Source organism: Corvus moneduloides, chromosome 1 (genome assembly GCF_009650955.1).
Source record: "Corvus moneduloides isolate bCorMon1 chromosome 1, bCorMon1.pri, whole genome shotgun sequence".
In the NCBI taxonomy this organism is placed as follows: Eukaryota; Metazoa; Chordata; class Aves; order Passeriformes; family Corvidae; genus Corvus; species Corvus moneduloides.
In genome coordinates this window covers 63,882,808-63,900,844 of record NC_045476.1, presented here as the reverse complement: position 1 = coordinate 63,900,844, position 18,037 = coordinate 63,882,808, and the positions used below count along the sequence as shown (strand labels likewise).

At 39.8% G+C, this 18,037-nt stretch overlaps 1 protein-coding gene across 1 annotated transcript in view; it reads left to right on the top strand.

Annotated features, from left to right (window-relative positions):
- ADAM22 (ADAM metallopeptidase domain 22) overlaps positions 1–18,037 on the top strand; it is a 138,663-nt gene that overhangs the window by 116,210 nt on the left and 4,416 nt on the right. Inside the window, 5 exon segments of the mRNA XM_032113010.1 lie at positions 4,372–4,472; positions 5,016–5,082; positions 7,888–7,998; positions 10,074–10,160; positions 17,690–17,813. Of these exon segments, the coding sequence (XP_031968901.1) occupies positions 4,372–4,472; positions 5,016–5,082; positions 7,888–7,998; positions 10,074–10,160; positions 17,690–17,813 (490 nt within the window).

Sequence of the window (18,037 nt, the reverse complement as noted above, 5' to 3'; positions counted from 1 at the left end):
ACAAGCCATTATAATATTTTTGAGCGTGACATAAGGATGATACTTGGTACTAGTAAGCAACTGAAACAAGTAAACTGGAAGTGGTAAAAAGAGCCACTTAGCAAGAATTCTGCCAGCTGGGATAGTGTGGCACAGATACATGGGAGAAGTTATTTCTGATGGAGTAGCAAGAGAGCAGTTTTCTAGAGGAACCCTGGGGAGCAGAGCTGCCCGCACTGAGCCGACTCTGAACATGTGCCAGCCGAGGAAGGGGACAAGAACTGAAACTCGGGAGGTGTTGGAAGGTGGAGTGTGGAAGTACTGCATTGCACTAATGATTTATGTGCCATATAGTTATATACTTTACATACTTCAGAAGCAATAGAAACTCAGATATGGAATGAAGAGGTCCCAGTTCAGGTCTGTTGTTGGACACAATCTGAATGTGAATCAACCTGATAAATGTGCATCTTAATAGAGGCAGGCTGAAGCAAAAATGTCTTGGAAAATGCAAGGTTGAATAAATACTGATGCTGATATTATGAAATAGTCAACTGTCAAAGTAACTACTTGTATTTGGGAGGATTTTTAAACCTGGTGGAGCTATACCTGAAATATTTGCATGGCAGTTTTTTTCTGCTGGCGATGAATTCACCGTCTGCAAAAACTTTGCATAACTTGATTAGAACTTTCTAATGCACAGATAGTTTTATGCACCATAACTGAGCTTCTAGTTCTGGAAAAGGATGAACTATCACATTACTTTCGTGTGTCTTTGAGGCTACTACTGTGGTAATCAGGAGTAGCTGAGAATCTCTGACACTGGTGTTGGTTCCCTTACACAAGAAATCAGTTAAAAAAACTGGAGCTTTTTGTCCTCCTGAGGTTTAAACAACTCAACAGGTTGCTATTCTTGAATTCAATAGTGATCGCAAAAGTTAAATGGAAAGCATACCTCAGAAGGAAAAAAAGCATTCACTTTTCCTGAACTCCTCTTTGATGCAGGCATGTATTCAGCTCAGGCTCAATATTAGTGCTGCACCTGAGGGTGCTTTTTGCAACCAGCATGATGAGCCATTTGAAATGTCTGGGCTGGTTATCCAGTGTCTCAAGAATCACAAACTGTTCACTTTGAAAACTGTGATCAGAGTCTACTAGTGAAGTGTTCCTTGTTTTCCCTTTCCAAAACCACATAATCCACTTTTCTGCACATAACAGAAGCGTGTGGGAGTTTTCTCTCAGATGGTTGAGTTATTTATTAATAGCCTTATTATGTGTGGTTAACAGGTTTTCTCAAGGATTGCTATCCTTACCTCTTTCTTTTAAACTAATATTCATGCATGTTTGTGTGTGTGCTAGTTCCTGTCATGTTTTCTGACTCTACAATGTTTATTACACTTTAGACAAATACCCCAGGGAGATTATGTAAAAAAGGCGGGAGAGGCCGACTCTTTTTATAGCGACATGCCTCCTGGAGTCAGCACAAACTCTGCATCTAGTTCTAAGAAGAGGTCTGCTTTTCTGTCGCATTTTCAGATTTCTACCTATTCCATCACCCATTATTCCATTAGTCAGAACATTTCATTGTTTTGCAGCAGGTTTGACTCTTTCTTCTTTCTTTGTGGAATGTTTGAAATAGCCTCCTCTTTGCTTTGATTACTGATTTTTCTCCTGTATCCTGAGCTGCGAATTATTATGATTAGGCCAGAATAAAAAAGTTTTGCATTGTAAACCAATTTTTGTTTAATCAAATATCTTTGCTTGAGAATTGATTTTAAGCAGACTGTAATAATAATTGCTGGCTGAAAAGAAATTAAATAAAATGCCAACATATTTTTTAATCATGGTCATGTAATCAAAGAAAAGGAACATTGTCTTGCTTCAATAATAGTTATAAACGAAAAATGTTCAATATAAATGTTATTTTTATATCTTTATTTGTCAGTGTCATTGATTCAGTGTGTTGACTTAAGACTTCTGCTGTCTCATATTAAAGATGGTAGTGATTGAATTTTATTCCACTTACTAGAGTAGTATACTAAATGGTCACCAAGTGTTATCCTAGAAAATGATTTTACAAAGACTTTAGTTCTGCTTGCTGTCATGAGATTAGAGAGAAGTAGATTTTGCCCTTGATCAGATTTTACTAATTCAGTTTTTGTTCCAGTTGCCTAAAAAATCCAATATTTTAAGAGGAAAGATTCATCTGAAAGCATTGAGAGCCATTTGTAATTGCTAAGATCCTGATGCTCACTGTTCCTCTGCAGTTAGAGATCCTTTATATGAAAATCTGCAGCTAGCACTGTAAAACAATTTATGAGAAGCACTGTGTCCTAGAGGGTTTGACAGTTGTGAACTGTTTCATGGGAAACCTGCAATTATCAATTCTTGCCTCACTAAGCAGCCTACAACTGTGCAGTTGATGAAGCCATTTTCTTTGCTATTATTTCAATGAAAGTAAAGATAACTGTATGGAAGGGACACATATATAGTGACATTTGCTATTTTGGTATAGCAGCTTGATCTTATATACAACCTCATTCAGTTTGTTCTAATGAATATTTTATTAGGAAAACTCCAGTAGTGATTACTTAATTATTTCTAATTTTTAAATTCAGCTTTTTGGATGTGTGGGTTGTTTTTTCAGGAAGCAAGCATTAATCTTAAATGATGCCCTGTTTGTGTTGGAGGATCTTTTTTAATTTGAATAAAATTTTGAAAAATAGTCTTGGGAAAGCAAGTTTTCATAGCTTTGTGTATCAGGTTTAAATACCAGTTTAAAAAAGTTATTTTTAAATGACTGTAATATAATGTGTTTCTTCTTTCATTCAGTATCTGTGTTTCTTTTCATACTTCATTTATTTCGTATGTCTCTATCTATTATTTGTTCCAAAAAGCTAATGGTTTCTAAGGTCTGTCTGTACTAGAGAGTTTTGTTGTTCCCACCACCAGTTCAGGTATGTTGTGCCACTGTCAAGTCTGGAAAAGTAAGTCTGACAAATATTCCATTAACATTGTGATACAGCTGACATAGTCCTTCCATTTTAATTCCCAGAGTGATACCTCCTCCTACCTTCCAGGCTGGTTTTGGTTTGCTCTGTGTGCTGGTATGGATTGCATCTCTTGGGAGATGTTAGAGTGACTGGGCCATCAGCTCCCTGGGCTTCTCCATGCTGGAAAGCACTATGAAATATTAGTTGTTATTCAGAGGATGTTCAAGGATTAAGACATAATTTTATGATAACTCTTGCTATTATGAAATAGCAAACAACAAAACCAGTATATAGCAAGACATTCCTGAACCTGAAAGAGACCTTGAGTAGGAGGAAGTGTTTAAAAATCTGTCAGTGGATTTGTTGTTTCTCAGACCTTTCATCATATGATTAAGCTTGAATTAGTGAAACCCTGGGCTTGCTTTAGTGTGGCTGTGATTAGCTTGATCTTCTGGAAACTGAAGAGCGTGTCTCAGATGCCTGCCCTCCAAGGAAAGCAGAGACTGAAAAATGCGAGTATCCAGACTTAAAAACTACAAAAACAGTTCCTTTGGGCAAGACTTTGTAATAAGTAAGCCACCTATTATGAATTTTTCACCTTCCTCTTCTTTTTTGGAAATAATGGTAGATCTCAGGGCAAACAGCTAAGCAGCAGTTCTAGTTCAACAAGAGGCAGCCTGTTGCAAACCCCTGCATGTTGGACATCGCCACATACATCTCTGGCTCTTAGAGGCAATGCAAGAGGAAAGAAAAACCAGTTTTCACCAAGCACCTAGATAAAAAGACTATTTTTGGCTTTGAGTTTAGCCTTAGAAGTATATACTGCAGCAATTGGCTGGTAAAATATAAACGTTCAAAATTAGCAAAAATGAGGCAGAGTTACCTCTCTCCTGACACTACCAGCTCTGGGTGGGAGGATGCTCATCACAAACTCCTGAGCCCCTGAGACTGGTAGCAGTGGGATGAGGGAAGCTGTCCTGGCTTTCCTGCAGCAGCACAGGGAGGGAGTGGGCAGCCTGCAGGCAGGATGTGCTTGACTGTGAAATGAGAAGCTTTGAAATGAGCACAGCTGTAAGAGCATCTTCCATCTAGGAACTGAGGCAGAGCTGCAAATCCAAAGGAAATCTGGTGTGCGCCGGTGTTTGTGCATTCTACAGCAGACAAGTGAGAAAGCAGTGCTGATGCCTGGCTCTTGAACGTGGGCACATGGAACCGCTGCAGGGACAGCTGCAAGGCGTAACTGCAGGGTTTAATCAGAAATCCTGGGTGCTCTGCTAGTGCAGACAGACCTTAGGCTGTGTTTTGTCACTGGCCTCGGGAATGTGACTGAACCGCTGAGCTAACATTGATGTGAGACAATACCCTTAACAATAACCGCATCTGAGCCCTCCTATTCCAGGTCAAATGGATTATCTCATTCCTGGAGTGAAAGGATCCCAGACACAAAACATATTTCAGACATTTGTGAAAATGGGAGGCCTAGGAGTAATTCTTGGCAAGGTAAGTGTGAACCACTGTGCTGGCCACAGTGGAAACCAGCCTCTGGACCGTTGCTGCTCCACTGAAAGTTTAGTTGATCTTAGGACAGCAGCATGACTCCTTAAAATTGTGCTAATTGTTAACTTGGAATTAGGATTTAGCAGCACCCTACCCTTTTTGCACAGTGCTTTGTCACAAAGAAATTACATTTAATTTTTCCCTCCAGTGTGAGCTAACATGAAAGAGAGAAAGAAGTCTATTCACTATTGCCAGCTTCTATGATTTTGTCAGGCAGTGTTTGATGTTTTTCTTGAAGCATAGTGATTTTGTCAAATAACACCTGAAATTAGGGAGTTTTTTGCTCTGCACAGTTGCAGCAAAAAGTAGAGAAAGGTTACCTAAGTGTCTGAGGTAAATCAAGAGGAACAGACCTGTGAGATTTAAATGGTTAAAGTTAGAGGTAGCAACTCTTTTGCTATGGATGCAAAAAAAATATACAGTTTGGCATGGGGTGCAGGTGAGTTTCAAGTTGTTTTACTGTCTTTGTCCTTTGATTTTTTTCAGGTAATATAGGAGGAAACAGAAAGAAAGTCAGAGGCAAAAGATTTAGGCCACGGTCTAATTCAACTGAGTAAGTCTGAATTTAAAAAAGCAAAGCCAAAAGTAGAGTTTTCATATTTATGTTTTTTAGATGGAAATTAAGAGTACTTAAAAATAGACAGCTGCATTTTTGCTCTGTGGCCCATTCTGATTGCTGACTGATAATCTGGTAAATGGTTTGGCTAATGTATTTCAACCTCTTTTTATGTATTCTTTAAAAATTAACTATCAATTTTCTTTTTTATGTAGGCTTCCTCACAGTCGTTCCCATAACAATTCCCAATGATGGTGGCAGCCTGCACCATCACTGCAGGCTTTTGTCTACAGTAAACTGCCATTGCTGAGTGTATCCTGGTTCAATACTGAGTTTCTGATAACCTGTTTCCTACCCTTGTCTTCACCTTGGGTTGGGCCATTGCAGAGTTAGAGATTTGTGTCTCTGCATACCTTCCTGGAGGTTTTAGGAGAGGTATCTGCTTGGAGAGTACCTTGAAGTTTGCCATTGTAAGCCTGAAACAGCCAGTCTTGAGTAAGCCCTGTGATAAATGGGTAATTAAAATCTCTACCAAGTGACCGATCCCCAGACTTTTCCAGTATGGCTTATTGATTTATTGGTTACGTTTTCTGAAGAGCCCATGTGTGCAGTGCTCCCCACATGGAAAGAGTCTTCCTTATGTACTTAAGCCTGTTGGTTCAGGCCCCTTTTGTGAATGAATGGTGAATGGCTGGGAACTTCTGGGCTTGTCAAAAGCCCTGGCCTGCTCTTACAGCACCTAACGCCACACGGGAATGGCCCCTTCTTTGACCATGGTAGCAATGACAGTGCCCTTCCCCGTATCATGACTACTAACTGTGTACCTTGATGGGCAAATGGGCTTGATACCAACCCTGCAGGGAAACTAATAATGCTAACTGCTCTCTGGGCCCCATTTTCTTTGGTTTGGGGATTTTGAGTTTGTGCTGAAACTTTTCTTTCACCTGCAGTGCACTGTCTTGAGGTGAGCAGGCTCAGAAAGGGTTCATAGAGAAAACCCTATGTTACAAGTTACAGAAATAATACTTTGATGCACATTGCAATTATAACATTGCATGGTCAAAATAGTATCATGGAGCCAGAAATTTTAGCCCTTGGAGGAGTTTATCTCAAGAGTCTTTGTGCTCTTTGTCTTTGTGCTGATAAACTCTTACTGAGATGTTATTTTGCTTGTTTTCTTTTCTCCTTGCATGAGATAGTTTGATAAAATCAAAATTAGCCTGGCCAAACTGCTGAAAATATAGATGAGATTTGCTCTGAGAACTTTGGAGCACTAAATAAGTGGGCAGACAGAGATATTGTGAGTTGGAAATCTTTTTCCCTGTATATTTGTTTCTCTTTTAAAGGTGCCCCTGAATTTCCACCTAATTCTCTGCTTTCCTTCTTGCTGCTTATTACGGTGGTCTCTCAACCCAGCAGCAGCCCTGATGCTACAGGGAGGAGGCTTGTACTTCCCAAGGGCCATGCAGCAACCTTTTGGGGATGAAGCACAGTGTGTGTGTTCCTGGGAGAGGCCTGCCAGGCAGGAAAATACTCTTTCTGCTGATCAGCTCTATCCTGGACTGCACAGGCCTGAACGGCTTGTCCGAGTGTCCTTGGCAGTCCTGTCACCAGCTGGAGAGAGAGCTCCCACTGAATGATCCACATGCTGTGTCAATTCAGTGGGGAATGGAGAGAATTGCTGATGGCTATTAGAGGGCAATTATCTCTCTGGTTAGAGAGACAGCTTGCTTTGCAAGGCGAGAAAATGGATTGAGAATGATCTAACTGTGACCAGCATTTACTCATTTAGAAAAAAGAAAAAGCAACACCAGCTGCTTTGAGTTTGATACTGCAGAATGCTGCAGAATACACAGAGGCTTTTCCCAGGCCAATTTACCTTTGTAACTTGTCTGGGAAATACAGAATAATATTGAAATCTGTTCTGAAGCAGTATTTAGGAAGTCCACCTGTGTGGCCCATAGGAGTCCAATAAAGCATACTTGTTGAGATGGAAAAAAAGGGATAACAGTGTTGGTGTCCTATAATTAGCAGACTGTAGTTAACCATTATAAAATTGGGTTCATTGGTGCCCTACATTGTGCAGAATTTTATTTTTTTAAGCAGGAGGACACTAGTGTGGTTGCCTACAAAAATACTTGTTGTATGCATGAATCTGCAGTAACTGCACACATTATGCACAGGGTTTTTTTTTGTATACAGCCAAGCATCAAATAGAATTGTGCCATTAATCATTTAAACAAAATTTCTTAAGGACTGAGCAAGGTTTGAAGTCTGCAGCCCTCATGAACAGCACTGACAGGGAGTGGCAAACACTTTGGGCAGCTCCTGAAAAAAGTCCTGCTCACACCTTTGCATGACCCTTGGATGTAACATACATGAACAAGGCTTATGCTAAGCGTAGAGCTCTGAGGAGACTGCTAAAGATATTTTGGGACATTTTTAATTGTTTTCAGATTTTTTAAAACAAGATTAATATTCTTTACTAAAGGCAGATGGTTCATTACATGTAGAAGGAATGCCAACAGGCCAAATGCTTTTTCAGAAACATGGTTGATGAAATGGCCTGATAAATAGTTCTCTATTAAAATCAATTAGAATTATCCAGGAATGATAAGAGTTTTCTGAATAAGTTGACAGTTTAATTGGGAGCTTGTGTTAAAACGGGTCCCAGGAACAGATAGCAATTCAGACCTTTGTTAATTTGCACTGCTTTTCCTATAAGCATTTGTCTTCCTCGTTGTTATAACTGATACGAACATCTTTGGTTTAGACTTTCTGTTATATATTGTCTTTTTGCAGCCGGGTAACCCATGCATCTGAGCCTGGGCTTTCTCTCGCCCACCAAATCCCTGCCCAAGGCATAAGCCCAGGGGGTTCCGACAACCCCCAAACAGGGAGTCGGGATCACAGGTCAGTCTCACCTGCCCCTGCATCCTGGGCTGCCATTTTATCCTGTGAAAAGTCCCTCCCCTAGTATACGATAGTTTCACTGTGGCAAAACACCGTGACTGCTTGGAGGTGCCCCTGCTGATGCAGCGCTAGCTACCCTTCCTCCTCGCCAGCCTGAGGAGTATGAGTACTCTTGAGCCCAGGTCTTTTGCCTTGTTGCATGTTGCGCTACGAGCCAAATCGAGCTGTCGGTCTAGCTCTAGGCTTATGTGTAAGGACACTTTGTTTAAAGCAGAATTTCTCACTCAAAGGAAATGCGGATTCTGGCCATTGCTAGTGAACATGTGGCCAGAAGGATCAGCCCGAGGGCTTTCCAATGGTATCATGTAGTGCTCTGCAGTAACTCAAGTTTAACCTTTTTGTAACAGATGGATTGAGGTGGTGAATGATGGTCTGTAATATACCCAGACCCAGGAAACCCTGCAACATGGTTGTGCAACAATTGCATGCTTTCATACCACCTTACACTGTTTTCTAATACAGGAAGCCAGATTGGGAGTGTTTCATGGTTACCAAAAGACCCTTTCAAATGAAAAAACTCAAGTCAAAAGTACTGCAGCGAGTACAAGAAAATGTACAATTAAAGCTAAAGCTGAAGTTTATTAGTTCCTGGTGATGCTGGCATCAGGCTGTTGCTTCACTTGTGGTTCATCTGTTTTGCTGCTCTACCACTTTTGACGTTTTCTTTCTCTAAGATCCCAAGCTGGAAAGCATAAAGCACTCCCGATTCCTGATAAATAAGCGAGCTGAGGAAGCTACTTAGAAGCACTTGTGGCTGAGGGCGAGTACATTCTAAGAGCTGTGGCTGTGCTTGCGCGGGGTGGGGAGGAGACGTTCCAGAGCAAAAAAGGAGCAAAAGAAGTTGAAAAAGCTACTGCTTTGGTTGTCATCGTGGTTTGAAATATGGAGGGGGTTGAATGGCATGATTTGGCCCAACTTTTATTCATCTGAGCAATCCCTTGCAAGGCCTGTTCCCATGTGTGAGGTTGTTGGCGTCACACCCATAAATAAGGGTGGCAAGAACTGGCCCAGAAGTACAAAAAATAACCTAAAGAAGAATTTTCTTTCCCATTTTCCTTGGTTAAAATTTGTTTCCTATTTCACTGTGCTAGTCTCTGTTATGTAAAGATGGTGATCACAAGTAATTATTTGGTTGCTGCCACTCGTATATAACAAGAACAAACTTTAAATTGGTCCAGGCAGACTCCTGTTTTCTGCATCACCCTTTTCTCTTAACGTGACAGAGGGGGAGGAATTTGCTTATCTTGTTATTGGGAAAAAAATTGTTACAAAAAAGTTTTCTTCTTTCCTGGTAATTTGTTATCAGATAATTAAACATCAATTTATTTCATAATTTTCATGTAACTAATATGAGTATACAGCTCAGACTTTTTTCCCTAAAAACTGTGGTTTTGGTATCAAGATTGCTTCTGTAAAATGTGACATAACTCTGCAGCCCACCTCCATTAAAGCCAAACTAAATGAACAATGAAGAATTAGAGCATTGTTTGCCTATAAGTGCATAAATTGTCACTATAGTGGCAAAAAATTCAAGCCTTTTAACACACTGAGGCTGAAATTCATTCCTGTAAAAAGGCTCAAGCCCAAGATTCTGTGCTTATTTAGCCATTATCTTGCAATTTATATAGATGGGTGCAAAAGTGTGTCTTTGGCAAGCAAACTTTGTGATTGAAGCCAAAACGCCCCTTCATCCTTATTTTGAGATCATGAGGGAGTTCAAACCGTGGACTTAATGCTGGCCCTCTACATAGGAGTGAATTTTACCCTTAAGACATTAAATGAATGATGTATCCCAAAGAGTTTCCAGATTAGTCAAACATATGAGTCTTGTAGGTCAGATTTTCTCATGCAGTTGTACACGTTGCCTAGTCCTCACCCAAATCCATCCTGATTTATTTGCCATATTCACTTGCATTTTGGGGATGAAGACATCCTTGCTAAGCTTGTGCTGTGTGTTCTCAGATTTTCTATTCTTGTTCTTCTGCTTTCTCTGTTCCTTCCATTGCTTTCTGCAGGTATTTAAACCCATGGTTCAAAAGAGAATATAATGTAGCTAAGTGGGTAGAAGATGTGAATAAAAACACAGAAGGACCATACTTTAGGTATTTTGTAAATTAATTCTATAATTCTCATTTTTTAGAGCTGTTCCAGCATATACAAATATCTTGAGGCTCCTACCTTGTATAAATCAATACAAGTTACTTAGGTGCAAAGGGCCCCTCTTCTTTTGCTGCATTTTGATGTCTGTTTTTGGCTTCATTTGCAATTTACAATTCTTTTTCTGAATGTTTTAATGAAGCCATTGAAAAGGGTGTGTGTAGTGCATGCATTCCCACCATCATCTATAGCTTGTAGTAGCTTTCTCATCATTTTATGCCAAGTAGTGTTTTATGGGCATGAGACATACTTATCACTAATAAAGTAGTATTAACTTAAATAGAATGTTAATTTACTGAAGCAAGTGGTTTCATAACACATTGACTCTACCTACTGTCTTATATAGTGCATACTAAAATTTAAACGAAAAAAGTATAAAAAGTAGTGGTATTTTACCCTCAGCTTGCAATGAAATAATTTCTATATTGTAATTGGAAAACTAAATGTATGAGAATATACTTTGTGCTCTAATTATCAAACTGCTAATTAATCTGTTACAAGTGAGGTAGGGTTCAACCGAAAATATCACTTGTTTTTGAAAGGGACAAGTGTGTGTTATCTGATACATTCCAAGTTACAGAGAAAAAGAATGCATGAGGCTGGGCCCCTGTTGAACACGAATGAAGAGACTGAGAATGTTGCAGTAGATTCCCAAAAGACACAGTCCCACAGCCGAGAGAGATCTCTGCATCAGCTGAAAAAATGAGCCAGCATAGGAGAGAATGGAAGACAATTTATGACAAATAACATAAAGCATGAACAAAGTCCATGAAGCTGTAAACTGACATATAAAAAAGGAAGATAATGATAGAAGCACAAATCAAAAGAATAATAACCAAAATCTTCAGCCAAAACAGTGAAGGATGGTAAGAACAAGTAAATAGAATCTTAATAATTTTGCTACAGAAGTAGGCCTAGTAATAGTGCAGCAGGGCAGAAACATACACTAAATGTGTGCAGTGTGCATTTGGGAGTTGTATCACAAGATACTAATGAAATACTTTTATTTGAGTAGTAACACTGGCAGACATTAAATGGCAGGGTAGGAATTTAATAATTTTTAGAACTAAAAACATCCTGAAGCCTTAAAAGACCATAAAATTGTTACTTTTAAAAACCATTTGCGTTTGCTTTCAACATCTCATAAATCACAGAGTAAGCTGCAGAAAAGCTTTCCAGTGAACAAATAGGGAAAATGAGTAAACTTTAGCCTGTCAGCCCTGATCTCGGTCCTGAAAAGGGAGAAGAGATCCCTGGTGCAAGAATCTGAGGGTTACAGGAGGTCATTGTGATTGTGCCAGTCGGTATCAGACAGGTCTCTTGGTACTTGGACATTCTGGCAGGGAGTATTGTGAGTCTGGTTGTTTCAGCACTGGGACAGAGGGTCCAGTTCTGGTGTCTGCAGTTCAGCAAGCATGTTCTAGAACTGTTCTAGAGAAACCACAGAAAGGACTGCAGAGGCTCAGGCTGTTCAGTTTAATGGAGCAGCTGAACACTTCCTGATCATGAAGTCCACATCACTGCATATGGAGCAAAATCTTTGTGGGTGGGAGGTCCTTTAGATTAGCGAAATAAGACTGATAATGACAAAAGGTCCCTGGCAGCTGAAATTAGGTAAACTCACATAAGAAGTGAGGTGTGTTTTTATTACCAAATCTTTTTCTAAAAATAGCCTCTCAACCTTTATTGTTCAGGCAAGGTCAAGAGTTGCCCACCATAACATAATCCCATAGCTGTCTTTCAGGGCTTTTGTATCAGAAGACCTGTGGTAGCAATAAACAAAGACATCTATGGAACATGAAGATAGCACTATTTTAAAACAGGTTGCTTTAAATGGTTTAGTTAAACAGGTTTAAAAATCTGTATGCATACTCATAATTTGGTTCTCATTTTTTAACATCAGTACATCTTTATTTAGTAACTAGATTAAATTGATGAGAGTGTACCCTGCCCCTGAGGGTATTCAGCTGTTACACTGAATGAGTCACATTTCTAATTGTATATGAGATAAACCAAGCATTTTTGGCATGTAGATGAGGATTAAGCTGACCCATGTGTTTTAAAGGCTATATATCAGCAGAGATGAAACATAAATCAGAAATCTTGCAACGTAGAAGCTTACTAATCACTGCCCGCAGCAGTTACCTTTAGAAATGAGAGAGCAACTAGAATAAATTTAGAATTCTTTATTGTCCTAATTAAATGAAGTAATCATGGGGAAGTATTCTGCAGACACATTACAGAAGGCAAAGAATCAGATCTCCTGAGGGGAGTTGCCATGGGTTTATGAGAGGTTGAACTAACAGTTTCTCCACAAAAATCAGATGCAGTTTTGCTTAATGATAGCATGGACAGGAAAAGACTGTTCCTAGGAATGGTATGTCGGAGCATCTTGTGGCTGGGTTTTGAGGCTGGGCTTGTGAAATGATTCACAAACAGAACGAAACAGATCTTGCTTGATAAACCAGTCAGAGAAAGTCAGGCTGAAGTCAGACTGTCCAGCTGGTACTATATTTTAAGAGTCAGAGTCCCAGGATAAGACATTTACACGCAATACTTCACTGGGTAATGTTCATGTCGCAGATTACTTTTGATTTCTCTGTTCTTTTAAATGTGTCCTGAAGGTAATACTGCTGTTTTCCTTGTAGTTTTAGGAACAATATGCTGATGACTGGTGCTGTTGTAGGAAGAGTTAAAACAGAATGAGGAGAAATGACAAAAATACTTGCTACAGTTCCTAGGAATGTTGCAGATTTTCAGAAAAAAGAGATACTAGTCATCACCAAGATTTTCTCCATCTTAAAAAAAAAGCCCTGCTTAAAAAACCCTGTATAAATCATAATTTGTCTCTCTGGCACCTGATTTCCTAGTTAATTTTTTTTTTCTAGTCTACAAGTCTGATGGGTATTTCCATATAATTACTTTTTATTAATGATAGTAATAATAGTAGCTGGTGTCTCTGGCATCAGAAAACTCCCAAGTGTGGGATTCCCATCTGTAAGAAAATAAGATCTTTGAAGAAAAATCTCATTTTCCTGCTCAAAGTCTAGTCTAGATTTAATTTTGTGTGCCAGGCTATAACCACATAACCAGAGCAATAAACTCAGGCAGGAAGCCTTTCCCTGATTTTAGCTTTGCTATAAGGGATGTTATTTTATGAATGTGCTATTACTGCTTGTTCTTGTTACTGCAAATTGCAATGTCCACTGCACAGGCTGACCCTGTGAAATATGGTTAAGGATTACTCAGAATTCTTACTGAATCTGAAAGACTTGATGGAGCCATGATGCAATCAGAAAAAAACTGCCAGAAGCCCCAAATGTGGCATTTCTGTGGATAATTATAAACAAAAAAAGACTAGAAGGCACCTTCTAAAGCACTGAGCTGCCTACATTTGATTTAATGCAAGTATTTACAATAAGTTATATTTTATGAGAGTTATTTAAATACAAGAGTAGTTTACAAACAAAAGGGTTTTTTAAGATGGAGACCCAGAGCACATAACTAGAAGGAAAACAGCCTTCCTATATTGGAAGGGCATCGAGAAGGGGCATGGAAGGAGGAGACAGTAGACTGTCATTTCCCTCCTATTTCTAATGTGTTTTGTGTCCTTGATTTTTTCTCAGTTCCTCTTCAGCTGATCATCTCCATTACCTTCCTCTGGGAGCATCCAGCTGAGGCCAGAGCCGTGGCCAGCCCTTGGCAAGCTGCTCTTACTGAGGCAGCTCTAGACTGTGCTTAAAGTAAAAAACAAACAAGCAAAACTTTTCCCTATTATAACCAAAGCAAATTACTGGTATTGTGGGGAGACAATGAAAAAATTCCTACTGATGTCAGTAGGATGAGGATTTTCTGTCAAGAGTTAGGGAGACGAGTTCATTGAAGCATGTGAGCGCCTGCTTCTGAGGCACAGTTCACTGATCCAAGTGACAGCTCAAGCCATAGCCATTGTCTCTTCTGCAGCCCCTCCATGAGCCTCCTCTCCCCTCTGCTGCTGCTCTTTCTGAGGAAATGTGTGGCTTTTAAAAGGAACTTATTTTAAAATATTTAGCCACACCAGTGTTTTTCGAAGATCCTAACTTCCTAATGTAGGATGATTTAGGCTGATGATGTCCTACAAAGAGCTGAATCCACAGCAGCAAAGGTCAGATTAGGCTGATAGGATCTATATTTGAGCTTGAAATGCTTTCACCAGGTTGAATGTTAGTTGAATTTCATTACATTATTTCAGTCTGCAAAAGAGAATCACTCACAGTTCATGAACAGTTCAGATCTGTCAGGGCCACCTGCCTTGAGTTCAGCTAAAATGACACTCTAAATTGCAGAATGTTTAGTTGTGTGACCAGGTGACACATTTTGCACTGTTTCTTGTGGGCCAGCATTCCCTGTTTAGGGACGAGAGGCAGAGCAGGTAGGCCCATGGCTGCAGGGACTGCTTCCAGATGTCTTCCTGCTGCCACAGTGCTTTGTTGTGAATCACAGAATGGTCTCCACACACTCTGAGTTTTAGCTTTCAGGACAGACAGACAGACGCAAAGTGGCCACTCTATCTTGCTTTCTGGTCAAAAATTAGAATTTTTGCAGTTGAGGTGCATGGCTTCATTTGGGGTTGGCAGTAAAACCCCTAAATCTCTGTCGTGTTGTGCACTGTTTTCTTGTGTAAGTTTCAGCTGGAAGCAATATTTGGCATGAAAGCTAATGGATTGATTGCAAGAGAACTGAAACCCTAGTGAAAACTAAGTGGATCCCACCCTTGACCAAAACCGCCAAGTTTTCCTACCTTTAACCCCAGCATTACCTGCAAGTGTCCCTGAATGCTGTCTCTCCATCCTGTAAATGAGAAAGAGCTAGACCTGACCTTTCTCATTTAAAGTATATGTAAATCTGGGATACACAGCACATACACAATTGCAGGGCACAACCTGAAAGGTGATCAAAACCACCTCAAACAACGCCATTTATCACAGAAGATGCATTGTAAGATCTGTGAGCATATGCTGAGTCGTGTATGTTCACAGTCTCAGTAGTTGGCACTAAAGATGTCAAAAACCAGCATGTAACTCCACAGCAAAAATAAGTGCTGAGGCCCTGTGAGGGCAGGGCAAGGTCATTTCTGTAAGTGTGCAACTGCATTCTCGATGGATTGGCTGTAGTGTTGCAGGTGCAGCTGAGCAGCAAAGCTCGTATCAGTTAGATGTGCAAACTGCAGGTGAGCAGGCAGTGCAAAGGGGGTTTGAGAAGAAGGAAATGTAGGCAGCTACACTGGAGGCCTGGCCTTCAAAATCTTTGGAAAAGACAGCGTGTTTAAGATATGGTGCAAAGCTTCCTGGCTAAAAGGCTCAGTTAGGGATCCTGGTTGGAGGACCTGCTTGTGCAGGGAAGATGTTCAAGATGCCCCATCTTTTGGGGGTTATTGCTCCTTCCAGGATCACCTGCTCAGATGGATGGACAGGTAGATTGGCTGTGGCTTTTCCTCTCACTGTGGCCTTCTCTTAGAGTGCCTAAAATGTAAAGAGCCTGTGGTGTGTTGGAGGTGTTGTGCCTGGTATGGTGAAAGAGATGGGAGACGCCTTCATTCTGTGTGCCACCGCCTGGCTGTGCTACCTTAGAAACAGCTTTCTGATAGGGCTTGCCAAGTCAGATACCACAAGCCCAGTTCCTTGCTTCTGATCTCCAAGTGCATTGTTACAAATTTTAAAACGAAAATTTAAAATTCTACTGCAGCAGTGGGGTAAAATTAGTGAATAATTGGATTACTAATAATATGTAAAATATGCTCTCCTTATTTTCCCTCTTCCCTCTTCTCCTTATGTTTTTCATTCTAGATCCACAAATAGTTTATTAGTGATCTTTCTAGTCCACTTAGGGGCAGAGATGAGAGGACTTGTATGGATAGTGAACAGCAGGGCACTGTTAACAACCTTTCCCTGGAATTTTTTTTTAAATTAACCTGTTTTCTTACATGCACAGTTTGATGCCCAGATCCATGATGTTGGACATATGAAAACCTTGTTTTATACTGCAGTAATGGTTTCAGGGTTTTTTTCCTGAAAACACTGATGTATGTCCAGTTCATCTTAATGGGTGATCAATGTGCAGGTAGTGAAGATGTACACTTCCATGTTCGGATAATTGTACCAATGTAAATCTTTTAAGTGCTGTTGAACTTAGAGGCTACCACGTGAGGCATTAGAGGATCATGAACCAGACTGGAGAGCTCTCATCACATAATTTCCATTGACACCTCGTTGCTTGTGGCTACCATCAGTCATTGTTCGTATGGGAGGCAAGAGAATGTGCTGTTGTAGGGAGCTACAGACACAACAAAATGATACAAGTCCAAAATAAAAGTAGAGTTATTTAAAGGTAAATAAATTTCACATATCCTTATGGAAACTTTTCATCTTCAAGGACACATTAACTCAGAAGATACTAGACAGCAGTGCTCAGGGAGGGCTGAGTCATGTGCCTGCCGTAGTAAGAGGCCTCCTGTAGTAAATGCCCTTGGTCTGTACAAGAGAACAAGGTGGCCAGGGTAGCTCAATTTTTCTACTTTGAGGCCTTTTTTTCATTTTACTCTGCCCAGATTTAGAGCCTGATAGGAACCTCTCAAGTGGGAAAAGTGCAGAATTTCAAAACAGAAGCATAAGAGTTTTTCTTGGGTATAAAATTTCAGTCAATAATGTGCTGTTGCCTTATTGACATGAAAAGAATGCCTTTCATGTGATACAAACATTTCCTTGCTCCTGCTTACTCTACTCACCTTGTACAGAAATGCTGATTGCCATTGACTAATCAGTCCATTTTTGTATATTCTCATCAGACTCTTTCTTTGGCTGGAACAATATGCACTGTATGATGCTTGCATGTATAACAATTTGTTATTAGCACTTTGTATATGCCTTTGTTACTTCACAACTAACAGTTTGGCCTCCAAATGCATGCATTTGTGTAAGTTAATGTTACAAAAATAATAGATTTATTTTCTATGTTTGTATCAATTTAGGAGATGTGTAAGATATGCATAAAGACACTGATAATTGCCATTTAGTCACTGGGAGAAGACATTTGTTCAGCTTGTATTTATACAATTACTGTTTCTATTTAGGCTTTATAATGCCATGTTTCTCTTTTAGTTCTGTATTTATTCAATTGCAGATTTGTTTTATTAATTTTATAATGATTAATTACATTACCATATAAAACAGTTTAAGAAGTAATTTTTGTTATGCAATACAATTCTAATAAGAAGTAGCAAATTTTTTTTTCTTCCAGTGTTCCTGAAATCTATAAATACCTTTATTCATATAATGAAATTATAAGACAACTGATCAAGCAATTTTATTCCCCTGCTATTGAGCTAATAATAAGCTATATATTTGTCTCTGAACCAAGCTTCAGAGTAATGGCAGTTGCTGTTGCAGTGCTAGAATGCAAAGACATCACATTTATTTTGTGTGTTTCAACATCTCAGGACACTGTCTCCTGCAAAGTCTCCATCTTCATCCACTGGATCTATTGCTTCCAGCAGAAAGTACCCATACCCGATGCCACCACTTCCTGATGAAGAGAAAAAAGCCAACAGGCAAAGTGCCAGGGTATGTGTTCCTCTTCTCTGCCTTTCATCAGTAACTTGATTTACTGGTAGTTTTTCAAAAGGAAACTGTGGCAGATTAGCACCTTTGACCAACAGGGAGAGCTGGAGTGGCATTTCCTTTGCACCCTGAAGTTCTGAAGCTGCTGGAAGGCTGAGCCTCTGGCAGCGATAAAGGCCTCGGTGGCTGTGTTTACAGACTGCTTTTCAGGTTCGTCTTAAACCTGC